The sequence below is a fragment of the Rhinatrema bivittatum genome, chromosome 3 (assembly GCF_901001135.1).
Source record: "Rhinatrema bivittatum chromosome 3, aRhiBiv1.1, whole genome shotgun sequence".
Classification (NCBI taxonomy): Eukaryota; Metazoa; Chordata; class Amphibia; order Gymnophiona; family Rhinatrematidae; genus Rhinatrema; species Rhinatrema bivittatum.
The window spans coordinates 213,108,082-213,127,540 of NC_042617.1; the positions used below are offsets into that span (position 1 = coordinate 213,108,082).

At 44.5% G+C, this 19,459-nt stretch overlaps 1 protein-coding gene across 1 annotated transcript in view; it reads left to right on the top strand.

The window, feature by feature from the left end:
* Positions 1–1,511: 1,511 nt before the first annotated feature.
* The window catches only part of EDARADD (EDAR associated death domain), a 205,474-nt gene continuing 187,526 nt past the window's right edge, over positions 1,512–19,459 (top strand). The window contains exon 1 of the mRNA XM_029594164.1: positions 1,512–1,638. Within this exon, the coding sequence (XP_029450024.1) occupies positions 1,611–1,638 (28 nt within the window). The 5' untranslated portion in view covers positions 1,512–1,610. The remainder of the gene's footprint in view (positions 1,639–19,459) is intronic.

Consider the following 19,459-nt stretch of genomic DNA (forward strand, 5'->3'; position numbering starts at 1 on the left):
CTAGGAGGGAACGGGGGTAGGCTGCGTGGCTCGGCGCGCGCAGGCTATACGAAATCGATAGCCTTGCGCGCGCCGATCCAGGATTTTAGCCGATACGCGCGACTACGCGCGTATCTACTAAAATCCAGCGTACTTTTGTTTGCGCCTGGAGCGCAAACAAAAGTAGGCTATTCGCGCTCGTCTGAAAATCTACCCCTTTGTCAACTGTACATAGTTTCCTCTATTTTGTTTTACACTTCTTCTATCTTTTCTGCCTTTCCCATCTCCCCTTTATCCCCTCCCTCCCCACCCCTCCTTATCCTCCTACCCTCCCTCCTTCCCCTCTTCCCCACTTCCCCTTCTTATCCTCCTTCCCCTCTCTCCTTCCCCCCTCTCCCCCCTTGTTTTATTGCTCCATTGTTTTATTGTATTTTTCCGCCTGAGTTCATTGTAAACCGGCATGATGTGCTTCACGAATGTCGGTAAATAAAAGTTAATAAATAAATAAATAAATAAATTGTTGGAGGGTCAGGGCAGTTCCTGTGATACAGAGTATATGTTTACATTTAGCCCTGTGACGATCTTGTGTTCAGTGTGTCACGCATGTGAGAACCATCTGTCAGATGTGTCTCGTCAGAAAAAAAGTTGAGAACCACTGCTCTAGACAACTGCCTAGTTTTCCTAATGGAAGCACCAACCCTAGTAAGACTTCAGTTATGGTTTTTTAGATAGCTAGGGCAGAGGTTCTCAGCAAAGTCAGTAGACAAATTTGGTTTGTAAGATTACAATCAAATGGTCATCAGATGTATTTGCATGCATGTAGTGTATGAACAAGGCTCATTTGCAGACCCTGATTACCCTGAAAACCAGACCTGTATCTGGCTCTTGAGGAATGGAGTTGAGAATCCCTGACCTAGAAGACAACTTGCATACATTGACTTTATATTTTCTAAATCTAACATCAAAGCCATGACCAAAGCAATTTTTTTCAGAAAATAGAAACTACAAGAGTTTTCATGAGATACAGCCAAATATCTCTAATGCTGGCACAAATGTCATTTTTACACAAGAGATTAAACTATTGAGCCAGATATTTCCAGATATTGACCATTTGGAAAGTTTTGGAATTTTGCAACATGAAATTCTAAGATCAGGGTCTAAAGAAGATTTCTCTAAACTAATGCCTATGTTCATGAATCTTTCCTCTATATAGTTTTGAAGTCAAAACTATACAGATGTTTGGAAATTATTTGGTAATTTCAAATATATGGTAAAATTCAAAACTATCTGACATGGAGAAAAGCACCATAAGCAAAAGTATTCCTAACAAAGAAATTACCTTAGCATTTTATAATAAAATGAATCTACTTGCAACTTTTGTTGGGAAACTGGATGTACTTTATGAGCATGGACAAAAGAAACTTACATTAAAATGTTAAACATACCCAGTAGGTGGTGTAAAGAAGCCTTTTTTCAATGTTAAAAGATCATTTGAAGAAAAAAAAAAAGGTATAACTAGCATATTGCAAAACCAGGAAGTAAAAAGCAAAGACCAGGAGAGAAAGTGAGGTTTGTTTATTGACTGCATTGTTTAATATCGCGCACAAGAATTCCAGGAACTTTAAATACACATGGCTTCGGAGGATCCACTGCCTGAAAGTAAGGTTTAAGTAAAACATTATCTATCCTTGAGATGCCTTTTGAGAGTTGTAGGTTTAATTGGAAAATTTTTCCCTGCAGTATTGAAATCAGGCATTGGCAATGAGCATGCGTCATCCAAATCAGGATAAACAAAAACCCTGTCTAAGGAGACTAACGAGATGAATATGCTAGGTTTTAAGCATATTTTAAAAGAGCCCAACTGAATCTTAGTGACCCTCCTCCTTTAAAGCACGTTTGCGCATGTTTTTAATAATTTCATTAAAATTATTCATAACAACTCAGTAAATACAAATTCTATTTACAGCATCCTTTCATTATAGCCTTAGCATGCTATACATTAGAATTAATAGCATTTGGTTTAACTAATTCATATCGGTCTGTTCTATACTTGACTTATTTCTTATTAAAGAAATGTGAAAAGCTTTTTAAACAAAGGCCTGTTGATGCATGTGACAAAGTGATTATGGTAAAGAGCTTGAATGTGTGCCATATGTAATTTTTTAATGTTGATAATTTAGGAAGCTTGAATGTTAAATTCAGTTGCAAATTCTGATTAGTGAGTTTGAACGTTACCATCAGAATATGTTCACCTCTATAACACTACTCTTCTGGTGAATCCTCGCATTTTATGCAGGACTCCAAACAAAACAAGAGTTGAAGTGGTAAAAACAAATTAAAAACACTTGTTTTGGATTTTGTGACAACATTCATCTGTCTTGTGAAAGCATGCAAGATAAATCTTCAGCTAGGCTACTAAGTACAGCCCTTGTCTTGGTCATTTAGGAAATTTAATAATGGAAAGACAATGCTATATCATCCTGGGTGCACTACAGGTTAAATTTTCAAAAGTTTAGATGGGGCAATGTGCATTTATAAAATATGAACTTTGCATATTTAAGCAGGAAACTTGTATGTCTGAAAAATTTTCAAAAACATTTTTTATGCATCTAATTTAAATGTGAAGGTGTCTTAATGACATTGAAGTGAGTGGTTTGGAGACATAGTTTTTCCTTTAAATGTCCAGCTATTTGTTTAAATGGTTACATTTTAAATGAGATGCTATTTATGTGCAGTCTCTGCACAAAGTATTCAATTATAAAAGTAGGTTTTAGAGCTGTTTTTAGTTTGTTGGGGGGGAGGGGGGTTGATGTTTTCCCTATGGCTATAAAAGTATTTTTCTTCAGGGTTACTTTATCAATCTTTTCCTTCTCTCTACAACTCCTACGGAGTAAGTGTTGCGTCGGAGGTGGACCCTTGGGCAGAAGTGGGGTTGACGCAACCCGTAGGTAAGGACCTACAGGTCCCCACTGTCAGCAGGTGGAGTGGGCTGATAGGCAGAGGCTGCTGGGGCTTCACCTATACCAGCCCTCATTCCCTGCTGGTTGAGCCTTTGGGTGCTGGGGCCGGCAGGACTTAGGTGGGCCTCGAGATAGAATAGCAGGAGGAGTTGGTTCAGCCCAGAGACAGTAGGCAAGGGATGGAGTAGTCCTACTCTGGACTGGGTAAGGTTCTGGAAACTTGGGCGCCAATGAGACAAAGGCAGACTGAGGGCGCTTGAGCAAAGGTAGGCCGAAGCCTAATAAGTCCACGTCCAGGGAGTAAGCAGAAGAGGCGTCCAATGGTAGGCTTGAGTCAGGGCCGATGGCAATCCAGGGGCTGTGGCAAGCAATGCTGAGGTCTGTTCACAGAGATAGTCAAGTAGCATAGTCAATCGAAGCTAAGGTCTGATCACGGAGAAGTCAATAGCATAGTCAATTGAAGCTGAAGTCTGATCAAGGAGAAGTCAATAGCGTAGTCAGGCAAAGCGAAGTCAAAGTCTGTGTAATCAATCTGAAGCATAGGTAGGACAGGAATGAGGAAAACAGGAACCAGGAACAACGAGGATCAGGAATGAAGAGTAGAGACGAATCTCTTAGCAGCAACGAGTACTCAAGTTGCGAGGAGACCTGTTGCAAAGGCAATGCTATGGAGCGGGGCCTGATCATAAATACTATGCAGAAGTTGACGTCATCATCCAGGGCCATGGCCAAGTTCCCGCTGCGGTCCCTTCATAAGGATGACCAATGCGCGCGCCTAGGGAGGGGCGCAGCGCGAGTGGTGGTGTCCCTCCGCGGGCCACGTGGAGAGGCCCGATGAGTAGTGGCATCAGGATCGGGAACACTGGAGACTGCAGTGGGGCTGGAGGCTCTGGGGGAGGCCTGAGGACGGAGCTGGTGGCCCACTGCCACCAGCAAGGAGGAACCAGAGGCTGGAGTCCTTGTGAGAGGGCCATGCCGCGGGTCTGCTGTGGATGGCATGCGTAACAGTAAGCTCTTTCTGTGGGGGGGAAGGAAAACCTTTGTGGCCCAAGTGATGGACTATTTCTTCTGATGTGTGTATATCTCATCGCTGTAGTATTCTCCACAGGGACAAACAGGCTGGAGTCAGACTGGGGTGTTCAAATAAAGTTTACTGATTATTTCCAAAATGTCAGTCACTGTTTCACATACAGTACTTTCTACAAATGAAACTGTACATTTGCATTCTTTACATAATCTTTCTGTTGGGGTGTTTGTGTCCATCTCTCTAGCTCCTGGGAGGGAGCTTGCCACTGTTTCCTTATCTGTGCACAAACAGCCAAGTAAAATGGGGAATCCTAGGATGGAGCCCCTTGCCATGAAAAGTCCTGATCCCTTTAGAGTGGAGATTCAGTTGGGAGTCTCCAGATCTTGATGTTTCAATCCCTTCTCTCCTTCCACTCTATATGACTTCTCTGAGAGAAAAGTCTGATGTTTCCAGTTTTGTCCAAAGTTCTGTATCTCCTTCTTCCAAGTTGTGAAGAGGGGTGAGTAAAAACCTCCGTACTAACAGAAATGGGGAAAACTCCAAATGTCTTTAAGTTCAAAAATATCTTACCCTGGGTAGTGCTGTCACTGGTCTTGCATCCTCTAGAGTAGCGCTTCTCAACCGGTCTCTCCCGCTTCTCTTCCTTCCCTGCTGCCGTTGCCACCGGGCTATCAGTACGTTCAAGCCCAGTAGGAACGGCAGTGCTGGTAGAAGAATCAGTGGCACCTGTGGCTGGCTTTTTCTTCTTCCGGCCCCCCCCCCCACCCCCGTGACCCGGAAAAGGAAGTGATACGCAGTGCGCGGGAAGGAGAAAGAGCCGTGCCGCGTGGGAAAATAGCAGCGGCAGCAGCAGCAGCAGCCCACGAGCAATCGAAACAGCCAGTAATCGGGAAAGGAGACAGCAGCATGAGCCTCCCGCGGCTGATGGGATTCTTCTTTCTTGGCCTGCGGGGGCTGGAAGAGGAGGCTGCTGCAGCTACTATTTGTGCTCGGGGGGGGGGGGGGGGGGAGGAAGTGAAAGTGAGTGAGAGAAAGAGAGAGAAGCAGCCAGCCAGCCTGTGTGTGATTGAGAGAAACTGGTCAGAGGGCTGATGTGTGTGTATATGTGAGAGACAATGAAAGTGACTGCTCAGGGAGATGACTGATGTGTGAGAGTGTGAGACATTAGTCAGAGAGGTTACTGATGTGTGTGTGTGTGAGAGAGAGAAAAAGCATGGACGTGAGAAATCTGGGTATGTGAGAAATCATGGGCATAAGAAGCCTGGTGTTGTGTGTGTGTGTGTGGTGGGGGGGGGTGGGTGTGTGTGAAAGAAAGCATGGGAGTGAGAAGCCTGATTATGTGAGAGAGAGAGCATGGGAGTGGGAAGCCTGTGTGTGTGTGTGTGCATGCATGAGAGAGAGAGAGAGACTGGTTGCTAAGGTGACGGTGTGTGTGAGAGAAAGAAACTGGTGTGTGTGAATGCGAGAGAAAGAATGTGATTCAGGGAATGAGAAGCCTGTGCACGTGGAGAGCGAGCATGGAAATGAGAGAGAGACTGGTGTGTGTGTGTAACAGAGAGAAAGTGATTATGGGAATGAGAAGCCTGTGCATGTGAAGAGAGTGAGCATGGGAGTGAGAAACCTGGGTGTGTGTGTGAGACACAGCATGGGAGGGAGAAGCCTGTATATCTGAAAGAGAACATGGGAGTGGGAAGCCTGTGTGTGTGTATGCATGAGAGAGATCAGGTAACTGGTGTATGTTTGTGTGTATGTGAGAGAGAAAGAAAGTGATTATGGGAATGAGAAGCCTGTGCATGTGGAGAGAACAAGCATGGGAGTGAGAGACTGGTGAGTGTGTGTGTGTATGTGTGAGAGAGAGAGAAAGTGATTATGAGAGTGAGAAGCCCATATATGTAAGTAGAACACGGGAGTGGGAAGCCTGTGTGTGTGTGTATGGCATGAGAGAAACTGTTCAGGAAGGTGACTGGTGTGTGTGTGTCAAAGATTGATTGGGAGATGATTGTTGTGTGAGAGACAGAAACTGGTCATGGGGGCATGACTGGTATGGTGTGTGTGTGTGAGAGACATGGGCACTAAGGAAGAGGACCATGAAGGGCCTGCATGGAAGGGGAGTAGGAGAGCTGCTGGAGGGGGTAAGTAAAGGTGGCTTTTTAAGTTTATTTTACTTGATTGACTGCCATTTTAATTATTTAATATTATATGATGTCTGCTTTTTTAAAATATTTTATTGGTGTTTGGAGAATGTTTAATAGTTTTTATGAGTTTTTAATTTTTGGATGTTATTCTGTTCAAAGCTGTTTGAAACATTTATTCTGCTTATTAGTATAGTTTTACAATTATTTCTGTGTGGGGATCTATAGCTGCTTGCTAGTTCTGTTTTCCTAATAAGAGGTGTATTGGTTTTTAGGGCCTGATTTAATATTTGTAGTGTTGCCTTTTCATAGATAGGGTCGCTCCTGTTTGAATGTATTCCATAATACAGGTGTAACAGTGTGCGGATTAGTTTATGTGCATTTCTACAGATCCTGAGAGTATGTTAGGTCGGTTCTGTGTCTGTTACCGAGATGATATATTTTACTAGCATGTAAGCGTTTGTATCAGTCTTATTTGTTGTGTTTTCTCAAGAGGACATGCATTGGTGGTAAACTGCTGTCTTTTCATAAGTAGGGCTATTGAGCCTGGAAGTAGAAGGAGTTTGAGTTGCTGTTACTGAGATGACACCAGAACCAGAATATCTTTTTTGTAGGGTGAGTTGTATGGGGAATGTCATAATTCTGCTTTACATCCATTATTGTGGGTCAGGGGGGTTCCCGTGGATGCAAACTGTACTTTTACATCTAGCCCTGTGATGATCATGGGTCAGCGTGTCATGCATGTGAGAACCATCTGTCAGGTGTGTCCCGACAGAAAAAAGGTTGAGAACCACTGCTCTAGAGAGTAGAAGGATTAGTTCACAGATCTCCAGCTCCTGTCCTCAGGATTGGGGGGGGGGGATTGCCCCTCTCGAAAGTACAGGGTATTCCCCAGAATGAGAAAACTTATCCAAAAACCAAACCAAAATATATCCAAAAATCTCTCTCTTCAAAAATGAGGTAGACCTTATTAGAAAGGGAATGTACTGGTGAGGAATCTCCTCCAAATGCAAGAAAAATACCACGCTGGGTTAGTGGGCTTAATAATAATAGCTCCTTACACTTCAAAAGCCAACTCAAAATGACCATACTCTCTCTACCTTTAGCTCTACCTTATGCCCTTGGGATAGCCAATCATAGTCAGCTCATTAGAGAGACTGAAAAGAAATGGGAAAATCCCACTATGCTGTTACTAGTCCTGTTGGTAAGGGACCTAGGGTCATCTAGTGGCTAACCGAAGGGTAAGCCACAAGTTTTTACTTTATAGCAACAATTTATATACAGTTTATATACAAAATGCTTGTATTGTTTAATTGTCTCAGTTTTTAAAAATGTCTTTGGTTCCCTGACCTTTTTTGTTAAAATAATTTCTACTTAACTCCTGCTATGATCATTTGATAGTATAAATGTTTTACATAATATCCATTATTTTCATAAATAATTATATTTCTTTATTCATTTTTTAAGCAGTTTGCTGTATTTAATTCAGACCTTGCCTATGTGTATTCTGCTTTAATACTATATAACCATGGGCTTGATGCTCCCCTGTTGGTTTGGAGCTCCAGTGGATTAATAGTTCCATATATTTGGGGTTTGTCAAACAGCATTTACTTGAATCAGCTGGGCGGGAAGGAGATATAGATTCAGCCATGCAGCTGAAAACAAAAAAAGCTGGGTGGGAAGAAGAAATAGATTCAGCCATGCAACTGAAAGAAAAAAAGCTTCGGGCCCGCCACAGCAGAAGAGACAAGGGCAGTGTAGGACCCATGCAGAGGAAGGAGAAGGAGATCAATTGACTGTGTGAGGAGGAGGCTGCTGTCACTGGCAGGCTCAAGAGGGAGAGAGTAAGTGAGAGAAACAGAGAGAAAGTGTGGGTAGGAAAGGGAAAGAAGTGAGTGTGAGTGGGCATGTATGTGAGTAAATGGGCCTGGGCATGTTTGAGAGTGAGTGGATATGTGCATGGAAGAAGTGAGAGAGTATGTGTGTGTGAAAGAGTGAGAGTGAGTGAGTATGTGTATATGTATGTATGTGTGTGTGTGTGTGTGTGTGTATGCGTGCGTGAAAGAAAATATGAGGGTGTTAGTTTGTGTGTATATAGCTCCATCCCCCACCTTCAAGCTAGTCCACAACAATCTCAGGGTAACTTGAAATCTAAAGTTCCCAGGTATGCCTACCCTCCCCACTCACCAGGATCCCTCTGAACTTAAGCTGGAAGCCAGTACAGTATTACCGTGCTGCTGGCCGCTTCCAGCATGTAGAGCCAAGTGAAAAAAAAGACATAAGCCAGATGTATTCCTGGGATGGATTTTTCAAATGTAGCCAGTTAGAATGACTTTCTGCACTAACACCACTAAATCTCTACCCATACAAGTCTAGCTGCACAGATGACTGGCCTAAATCTACTTGTTCAAATTTATTATACTTTATATATTAACCATTTTCCATACTCATGTCCCTGAATCAATTCTACACCATTCTCTAGATGTGCAGCTCCCACTCAAAAACCATTGCTATAGTCACTGGGTTAGATAAATTTATACAAATGGGAGAAATGCTCCAGATGTAAATTAAAGTCTCTTGGCACCATTGTCCAATAGGCTGATTCTGATTGTTCTGGAAGGGGAGTGGACCAGGAGGAAATTGCTAAGTCAAAAATTAGAGAAATCCCTTATTTTCCTGCAAATGGTTTTATATAGATATACAAGAAGGGATAATAAGTTATCATAGTTTATACATTTTATTAAAAAAAAATCCCAGAAAATTTCTGAAACCATGAAGGATGCAAATGATTTGGCAGTGAAAGGGTTAACATCCTTTAAAAAAAATCAGTGGAATGCAGGAATCTTACCAGAGGTAATGGTGGTGGAGACACATGGGAACAGTGATTATAATGCAATAACATTTCACATAATCTTTAGTGAAGATTAATAAATAAAACAACTGCAGTTGCATTTAACTTTATGATAAAATGGGGAAATTAGAAAGAAACAAAAAGGAGCACTTGCAAGGGTTAAAAGTCTGCCTGAAGCATGGGCATTGTTTAAAAAGACCATTTTGGAAACTCAAATAAAACTGCATTCCACAAGTTGAAAATGGTCAAAAGAAGGCCAAGAAGACTGCTAGCACAGCTAAATGTTATGAAGGAGGATATAGAGGCCAGAAAGCATCCCTTAAAAAACAGGCCCTAAAGTGAAAATTAAGAAAGAGCAAAATTGCTGGTAAATTAGACTTATAATATTATTAGGCAGACCAAAAGATAATTTGAGGCGAAACTTGCCAAACAGACAAAAACTAATAGAAACTTTTTCAAGCACATCAAAAGCAAGAAGCCTGCAAGAGAGTCAAATGGACAATGGAGGGGAGGGAGTATAATTTTCAAAAACCTTCCTAATACCCAAGGAAAATACATACATATTCACTCTTTCAAAATTAACATGGATACAAAATATCCACGGACATTTGCACCTGTGGTTAGATATTGGCATAGAGGAGTGTGGGATGCGATTTAAATTGAGGACCTTCTATACTTATCTACCCAAGATGGTGGAGTAAAGAGGAGGAAAGGAATACAACAAAAATGTCTTGGATTAAGGATGATAGCTTACAAATGATCATGATGTATGATTGACAGCTATGATTTTTCTTTAGAATGTGGATAGGTACTGGGCATGTGATCCATGTGATCCATCAAGCTGGGCAAGCTTGATGGATCACATGGTCTTTTTGTTCAATAATCAGCTATGTTACTATGTTTTTTCTGTGCAGGAATAATTTCTTTGGAAAATACACACAGATTTGAAAATACAGTCTACATGCATTTTACAACCCTGCCCAAAAACATACTGCCAGGCACACATTCTATAAATGTGACTGAGGGTACATACGATATGAAACAGCACACATACTTGCATGTACACTTAGCCATATGCGATGGTGATGGTGGGGAATTTTCTAAACTGGCATTTTACCCAGGTAAATAGATTTTTATCCATGTCAATGCCTTTGAAAATTGTTTTCAGTATGACCAGGGATTAAAAGAGGTATGCCAGGATTATAAGACCATAGTGGATAAAAAATTATTTGCTTCGGTCTTCACTGCAGAAGATGTTGGAGAGTATCTCTGGCACTGCCCTATCTTGGTTTAGAACCTTCCTCAGCAACAGAGGATATAAGGTTAAGATTCATAATAAAGAATCCTCTCTTCACCCCGCGTCAGTAGGAGTCCCTCAGGGCTCATCCCTGTCTCCTACCTTGTTTAACATTTATCTGTTACCCTTATGTGAACTCCTCACTAACCTCAATCTCAAACACTTCCTCTACGCCGACGATATTCAGGTCCTGATCCCCATCAAGGAGTCACTCGCAAAAACACTGTCTCACTGGGAAACCTGCCTCCAAAATATCAAACAGCTTCTCACAAGTCTCAACCTGATACTAAATTCATCAAAAACGGAACTTCTCATCATCACACCAGAAAACAGCTCCCTCACCCACACTCATCCAACCTTACCAAACACTACACAAGTGAGAGACCTAGGAGTTCTAATTGACAATCACCTAAACATGAAAGCCAACATCAACAAAACCACCAGAGACTGCTTTTATAAGCTCCAAGTGCTGAAAAGAATATGACCTCTCTTCCACACTCATGACTTCAGAACGATTCTACAATCAATCATTTTCGCAAAGCTGGACTATTGTAACACCATCATGCTTGGTCTCCCTTCATCACACACCAAACCATTGCAAATGGTCCAAAATGCCTCCGCCCGTATACTCACTAACACCAGAAGAGAACACATAACACCTATCCTGATGGGCCTCCACTGGCTGCCTATCCACTTCAGAATAATCTACAAGGCCATTCTCACCATTTTCAAAAACATCCATCAATTAGCCCCAATCGATCTCCATATCCCCCTCCGATTACACTACTCAACAAGACCAACAAGAGATGCTTACAAAGGATCACTTCAAGTACCTCCAGCCAAAACTACCAGACACATCACGCTTAGAGATCGGGCCTTCTCCACAGCTGGTCCAACTTTATGGAACTCCATTCCCCCGGATCTTAGAATGGAACCCAGCATCTCAACATTCAAGAAAAGACTCAAGACGTGGCTGTTCACGCAGGCCTTTCCTAACTCCAACATTACTTAACTCCCTTCAATCAACATACTTCGCTAGTAATAGCATTAATAGCCACCCCTTATAATGTTATTATATATATATATAACTATCTGATCTTCATTTTCCTTCTTACTCCAAGTTATTGTTTCCCTGTTACATGTAACTGCTTTTCTGCACTATTGTTCAAATTGTAAAGTTTATTTTAATTGCACCCCTGTTTCTTGTGAACCTGCATGATGGGACTATCGTCTTGAATGTTGGTATATAAAAAAACTTAAATAAATAAATACGTGTACCAGAATTATTCTTCCTAGTGTTGTGGTCGCCACCGCTTCCCCTCGCCTTGGGCTCAACCCTGCCTACCTCCGCTTCAGGAACCGCCGCGTTCCGCCGACTCTGGACCCTGGGGCCTTCTCTCACTCCACGTGGCGGCCGCCATTACGTGCCTGCTTCTCCTCAGTCTCGCGCGCACGCGAGGACGCCCGTCTTGAGTGCTCAACCCCGGAAGCTTGGCCCCGCCCGTGCTGCTGACGTCACGTCCAAGTCCCGATATAACCGGCGCTCAAACTGTCTCTCATCGCCTTGCAACGAGGTTCACAACTGCTTAGTTGTTCTGAGTTGCGCTCTTGTTGTTCTCTACGGTTTCCTGCTCCTGACTCCGGCTTGCCTACGACTCCGCTTCAGCCTGCTGCCTGCCTCTGACCCTGGTTTGCCTACGACTCCGCTTCTGCCTGTTGCCTGCCTCTGACCCTGGTTTGCCTACGACTCCGCTTCTGCCTGTTGCCTGCCTCTGACCCTGGTTTGCTACAGACTCTGCTTCAGCTACAGCCCGGTCCAATCCCGGTCTGCTACAGACTCTGCTCCAGCTACAGCCTGCTTCAGCCTCCGGTTTGCTACAGTTTCCTCTGCCGCCCGCTGCCCTGCCATCAGCTGGCCCTTGGCCCTGTACTGCCGGCTCCTGCTTCCCGGTACCTTGGACTTCCTATACTTCCAGTTTACTCTGGTCCCGGCCTAAGCGCACCTCTGTCTCTGGACTCTCTGACTATATTCCAAGTCCCGAGGTCCCAGGGCCCTACGGGCTCCTCCTGGGGGGTTCCTGGTTCTCGGGTGAACACCTCCTGTCTGAGGCTCCGCCTCCCGGCCTACCCCGTCACCCTCGGTGGGCCGGCCCAAGGGTCCACTACCTCGCCAGCAGTGTCCGACTGCAACACCTAGGTGATGTTTCAGAGACACTGAAGCAAATCTTTCTGAATCTGGAAGAGGTGCTACAGTAAATTGATTTAGTTTCAAATCATCAGGACCTGACAGCATGCATCCCAGAATTCTAAAGGAACTCAGTTATGGATTTTCTGTATGTTTTATTGTCACCTAGAATTGGTGATAGGAGGGATACAATATTTTTTTTAAAATAAATATGAAATTTCAGACCTAACACTGTAATTTGTAACCTATCATTAAAATATGCCACTATGCCCAAGGACTGGGGGGAGGGAGCGGGAAGGGGAGGGTAGGCAAAATAATGTCAGTGTTTAAAAATGGCACCAGTAGTGATCCAGGAAACTATAGGCCAGTGAGCCTGTGGTGCAAGCCCCTGTTAAGAACAGGATTGCTGGGCATATGTTTAAATCCTTGCATGTATTTTATCAAAGGTGCAAGCCTGAGGGTACTTGGTAGTTGGCCTAAAATGTACCAGAAAATACAATGTTTTATCTTTAAACTAAAATTAATATTTAAAGTCCTCCTTCCCAGGATAGAGAGGAAGAGGATGATGGGGACCTGATACCTTTAGAGAGGAGGAGGGTTTGAGGGTCATTCCTCCAGCTCCAGGAAGAGTCTCTTCTTCCACCTACTGCTCCTGCAGGCAGAACAGCAGTAGCATTTCAGGGTGAGGTTGAAAGAAAGATAGTCAGTCTGAATGCCTCCCAGTAGTGATGTACAGAGGGACCACATATGTTACATTTGGTATTCGTATTCATGGGGGGGGGGGGGGCAGATACGTTGCATTCGGCAAGGGGGGGGCCCGATCCGTTCATGTGTTGCATTCTTATTCGTTTCCCGGCTAAAATTTAATTAACTACAACCCCCCACCCTCCTGACCCCTCCCCCCCAAGGCTATCGGAGCCATTTTGAATACCGGCAGCCGAGGGCGTGAGTGCAGTAGATGGCTCTCGGACCCCTGCTGGACCACCAGGGAGTTTTGGCTAGTCTTTGGGGGGTGTCAGGAGGGTGGGGGGTTTTGTTTAAATTCGCTCCTTCAAATAATTCGGAGAAGATTCATTGTATTCGTGGGAATCGCGATATGTTTTGTTTCCCCACGAATACAACGAATATGGCCCTATACGTTGCGGATTGCCAATACGTTGCAAACGAATGCACACCCCTACCTCCCAGACAACACAGAAAGCAGGAGGTGGAAAGCAGATAGGGCATATAACTTTACCTGCAATGGTGAGGGGGTGGTATCTCGTCCCTTTCACTGCAAACTACAGAGAGTACATGCATGCATCCACTGGTGGCAAGCCTGGACTGTAAGAGAAGCTTCCAGCCCTTAGGAGAGGCTGCTGCATGCTCTTGATCGATCAAAACAGAAGTGGGAAGAAAGTCTGATACATGGAGGTAAGAGAAAAAAGAAAAAGCAGAGACCTGCAGGTGGGTAAGCTTCTTGGATTATCAGCTGGGAGATCTCCTTAGCGCAGGAGGTAGTAGTATCTGTAACAGTGAAGGCAAGGCAACTGGGCCTATTGGATAGGGCAATTAATCTTTATCTGCTGAAATCTAGTAGGGGATTGATTTATGCATTTTGAGACCAGAAAAAAAGGCCATAGAAATGTCAGGCAAATATTTTAAATGGTATCCTGAGACTGAAAAAAAAAATCTTTGGGAGAGCAAATAGCAACAAATATGTTATTAATGAATCTATAATGAGGCATATGGGGGCCATCTCAGTTCCAAGCCACATAATGCACTATTAGCCTCATTAAAACATGTATAAACTTCATTATCCCTTTTTGAACATGCAAAAAATATTGCGACATTGAAGTCACTCCTTGTGATGTGTTTCGCCTAATGCAGGTTAGTGTTATCAAGATTCAGCCAGGAGATATCCCTTTTATTTTCAAAAGGATTTATTACTTGTTTGGGGTCCATATTCAGCTGGTTAGCCCTCAACTACTCCTTCCCCTTCCAGGTGCTCCTCCATTGGTGTCATGATGATTTGGCAAGGGGTTCCTCCTCTGGTCTGCCGCAGATATTTATTGCAGCGCGCAACATTGTTGTTCATGTTGCTTTCCCAGTTGCTAGACTAGCGACCAGGTCCTTACCTGCCTTTCCCCGCTCCAGGCTCCGCCGGGAACCGCCGCGTTTCGGGCCTTCTAGGCCGCATGGCAGCGGCGTCTCCATGAGGGAGACGCCGCCAAGGCCCGCTTCTGACTCCGCCCCCTCTGAGGCACGCGCAAGGAGCGTCGTTTTAAAGGTCCAGCACCCGGAAGTGCTGGACAGCCCCCAAGATGACGTCAGACGCTGGCAAAGTATTTAAGCCGGCGTCTGCCTGCATGGAGCTGCCTTGCAATGTGGTGGCTCTGGTGAGTGTCTAGTTGCATTCCAGTTGTCCCTGTGTTGGATCCTGCTATTCCTGACTCCACTCCTGCTGTTCCTGTGTCGATTTCTCCTGATCTTGATCCAGCCCCTGGTTTGGCTTCTGACCCTGGCTTGCTTCCGACTCTCCGTGCCTGCTGCCTGCCTCGACCTTTGGATCGTCTTCTCTACTCGTCTCACTACCGTCTCCTAAGTCCCAGCGGTCCGGATCCCTACGGGCTCCTCCTGGGGGGATCTCAGATCTCCAGGGTGAAGACTCCACCTGTACTTCCGCTGTGGTTCCGCCTCCCAGCCTACCTTCTTCTGCGGAGCTCTCTATTCCGCCAGGCCGGCCCAAGGGTCCACCATCCAGTTTCAGGCCAATCCAATGCAGTGCGCTTTGCTGAGCACACTGTTTAACCTGTGGTTGGTGCGGGTTTTGGACGTGCGTCCACAATCCCTTATTCTATAAGGGCATTAGCATGTCCAAAATGTGCATCCAAACCCCCCGCAAAACTAATAGCGCTCATCACATGCAAATGCATGTTGATGAAGCTATTAGCTATTCTCCCCCAATCAAGTCGGAGGAACAAAAAGGACAGAATGTAAAAAGAAATGTGCTGGTGGTCAGGTTAGGGAAAGGGATGCTCAATTAGGGGTGCATATTTGTCCCTAGCACTTCCCTGGCAGCGAGATCACTCATTTAAATATTCGATCACATGTCGAGGAGAGGAGGCTAGGTGCGCTATAGGAAAGAGGGCGCTCAACACTGAGCTCAACACAGAGTTTGCATAAGTTATGGTCATTGTGTAAAAATATTCACACTATTCTGGAATCCTAAAACAGAGAATAAACAGAAAGGACCGGATTTTATAAGCTCTACATGCGTAAATCGCCTTTCGCGCGCTGGGCCTATTTTATAAAGGCACGGTGACACGCGTAAAGCCCCGAGATGCGTCTAAGTCCTGGGGCTTGCAAAAAGGGGTGGTCCAGGGGTGAGGCAGGGGCGGGGCCAGAGGCCTCCGATACAGCCGCCATTTGCCGCTGTGTTGGAGGATTGCGTGCCGGCAGGTTGCAGGCGCGCAACCTGCACCTGCCTCCAGGCAGGCGCAAAAGGTTTAATAAAAATTTGGGGGGTTAGAGTAGGGCTAGGGGGGGGAAAGATTAGGGGAAGGGGTGGGAAGGTTAGGTTAGGGGGAAGGGAACGGGGGAAGCCTGTGGGTGTTGACGCGAGCAAGGTGCACTAGTGTGCACCCCCTTGCATTCGCCGATCCCTGATTTTATAACTTGCGTGTGCAAGTTATAAAATTGGGTGTACATGTGTACATGCCGGGTAGCGCGCGCACATGTACACCCGCGCGCATGTCTTAAAATCTACCCCATAGCTATTAACTTCCCTGTGATTATATTTAATAATGTTCTCACAATTTTTAAAGGACAGCTTAAATATCACAGCATAAATTTTCATGTATTTTGATGTGTTTCTATATATTTTTTGTGTGGGGTGTTTTGTTTTTTTTTGCATTTTTATAGGTGTGTTCATAAAGCTAAAAAACTTTACCCTGCACATTTCTCTATTCTACTGTCTGTGTTAATCAGAAGTTCGCTAATCCATTTTTTGAAAGTTTTTTTGCAATTAAAATCATTCAATTTTTATATTCCACAAATTGAATAGTTCTACTTAGCTGCCACTATTGAACAACTGAAGGGACCGTGGCCAAATTATCCCCTGAGAAAATCCCTTTATGACAATTTATATTTTGAAGACCTCAAATATCTGACACTCTTCACCAAGCGGAGGCTTAAAATACTTGGATGAATCAACCAGTCTGTTACTATTTTACCTATATTGTGAAATCAAGTAGAAAAAGAAATCTACAATATCAGATTTCCTTCAAATTTGCAGGATGAGGAAAAGCATAACCATTCAGAAAAGCACTCTGCATTATCATGTTTTTACCCATAGGGCCAAAATAGTAAACTGATCAAAAAAAGGACATAAATTACCACAGCAAAAGAATAAAACAACAACTGGGGAGAGTATTGTAGTAACATGGCTTTGGGAATGTTTTCTAACACTGATTTGTAGAGGCCAGTGTTTGGGGTCTTACATTATTTATTGAGCACAGGTTATGCTTGAGTACGATTTTTCCACTTGTTGCAACACGTTTCACTTCTTACAACCATGGGGAAAAAGAATAAAGGGTGGGGTGGGGGGGGGTGAGGAAGATAATAACTTGGAAAGCATCTATCTATCTTTTTGTGTCTGTGAGTGTGGCTGATGGTAGGATTGTGGTGTTTATGGGAGGCAGTTAGATGCTGTTAAAATGTTGGCAAAAGCCTCCTTATGCCAGCAACTTGGCCCAGAGAAAAGCTGAACAAGTACCCCAGCCTGTTCGGTGACCACAAAATATTCTGGTGTGAATTAAAACTTTAAGAAGAAAGCAAGGGAAGTACACACAGAAACACATGAACAGTGATACATCTCAGATGTCCCAGTATGTCAATATCTGTGTGTCAGTGTCTGTGTTCTGTGTCTCTATGGGAAGAGGTATGTGTGTGTGTGTGGGGGGGGGGGAGTGTTTGCATTCTCTGTGTGGGGCTGTGTGTTTCTTTGTGAATGTGGTTGTGGGGGTTTGGGTGTATATGTATATGCATATGCAGGGTGGGCATATAGGGTGCATGTGTATAATAGTAATTGTGTGTGTATGTATGTGGTTTTGTATATGAGGTGGAATTTGAGCAGGGTATATGTGCAAGTATGTGCATTTGGGGAGTGTGTGTGTAGGGAGGATTTGTATGTATGGGTAATTTGTGTAGGTACAGTTGTGAGTAATGTGTGTATGGGGTAAATGTGAGTAAGGGGATATATTTGTGCAGGGGAGATGTGGCTGTTGGTGTGTGAGGGTGCTTGTGTGGTAGGGATTTGTGAGTAGTGTGTGGATATGTGCGAGGGTGTGTGTGTGCACATGAAGGTGTGTGCATGGGTGTGAGTGGATAGTGTGTGTGGAGGGGTGTATGGGGTAGGTGTATGGAGGAAGTTGTTTTGTGGGTTGTGTGTGTGGATTGTGAAGGGTATGTAGATATGTGTGTAAAGGGGGTGGGGACTGGCCTTGGAGGGTGTTTGTGATGGGTGGGTGTGACTGGGGGAGTTGGTTAGAGAATGTGGTGTGTGTGTGTGTGTGTGTACGGTGGGTGTGCGAGTGGGAGGATGTGGCTTGAAAGGTTCCGTCTTTTACCATCTGCTTCAGGTTTTTTTCCCTGTCTGTCAACATTCTGCAGTCTCTGCTTCCTATAGTAAAACAATGTGAAATTTTTTGGGAGAGTTTGTTCTCCAAAAATACTGACCTAATGTTTCTGCTTTTCAAAGTTCTCTGAGATATTCCCATTTTCCTCCAGCATGCCAAACTTGGTACCTTTTTGTACCTTCTTTGCAGAGTTATTTTGTCCCCAGATAGACAGAAAGGAATGGACAGATGGACAAATGAACAGATGGACAACTTTTACCTAATTCTTTCCAACATTCAATATATTAGAAACATAAAAAAATGGTTAGAAGCTTTTAGGAAGAAATCATAATCAATCAATATTGAAAATGTTAGAGATATTTAGACATTTTAGAATGGGAGTCTCATAAAATGCTAGGGTATATTTTCTAAATTCACAAATACCAAACATTATATATTGCTAATTGTGTTGTGGGAGTCTCAGTTTAGTGGACCCTTGGGCCAACCTGCTGGAGACTAGGAAAAGATGGACAATGTCTCTGAAGAACAGTGGGCCGGGAGGCAGATGTTCAGGCGGGACGTAGATGCTCTTCACCCTGGAAGCTGGTGCTTCCCCGGGAGGAGCCCGTAGGAGCCCAACCGCTGGGACTTAGGTGGCTTCACCCTTGGAAGCCGAAGCCCCCCCAGGAGGAGCTCGTAGGGGCCCGGCCGCTGGGACTTAGGCGGGTTGTGGATCAGGACAGGTAACTGGAACCAGACTAGGACAGTAGTGATACTGTAACTGGGTATGGGTTGTGGAACCAGGCAGGAACTGTAACAGGACTCAGGTACTGGAACCAGGCAGGAACCAAGCAGGTACTGTAGCAAGCAGACAGGAATCAAGCAAGTACTGTAGCAAGCAGGCAGGAACTAAGCAGGTACAGTAGCAGGAACGGAGCGACGTAGCCAAGCGGGTCACTCCGGGGCGCAACGCAACAGGAAACCAGAATGCTAACCTGTTGCAAGGCAAAGGCTGGATGGCCGCGGCCGGCTTATCAAGGCCGTGGCGTCTGATGTCAGGAATTGGGTGGAGTCAGTACTGGCGGGAAACGGGCTACAAAGGCGCCCAAGTGGCACGCGCGCACGCCTAGGAACAGGGCATCCACCGGAACCTTCACGGCGGTGCTGCCCCAGCGGGGACGCCGCCAAACAGGCCGCAAGCCAGGACTCCGGAGGCGGGAGCAGGTCCGGGAATCAAGAGGTAAGAACCTGGCCGCGGTGCTCGCGGCCAGGACCACAACAAATTGTGCAAAGTGCAGGTGTTTAAACTCAAAACTGCAGTACAAAAACATGGCATAAAATGTAGAAATAAATTAATGACATTTAAATGATATAGTAAAAGTATAGTTTTCTCAGAACACAGAAACAGAAGATATATCCAATACCACAGCA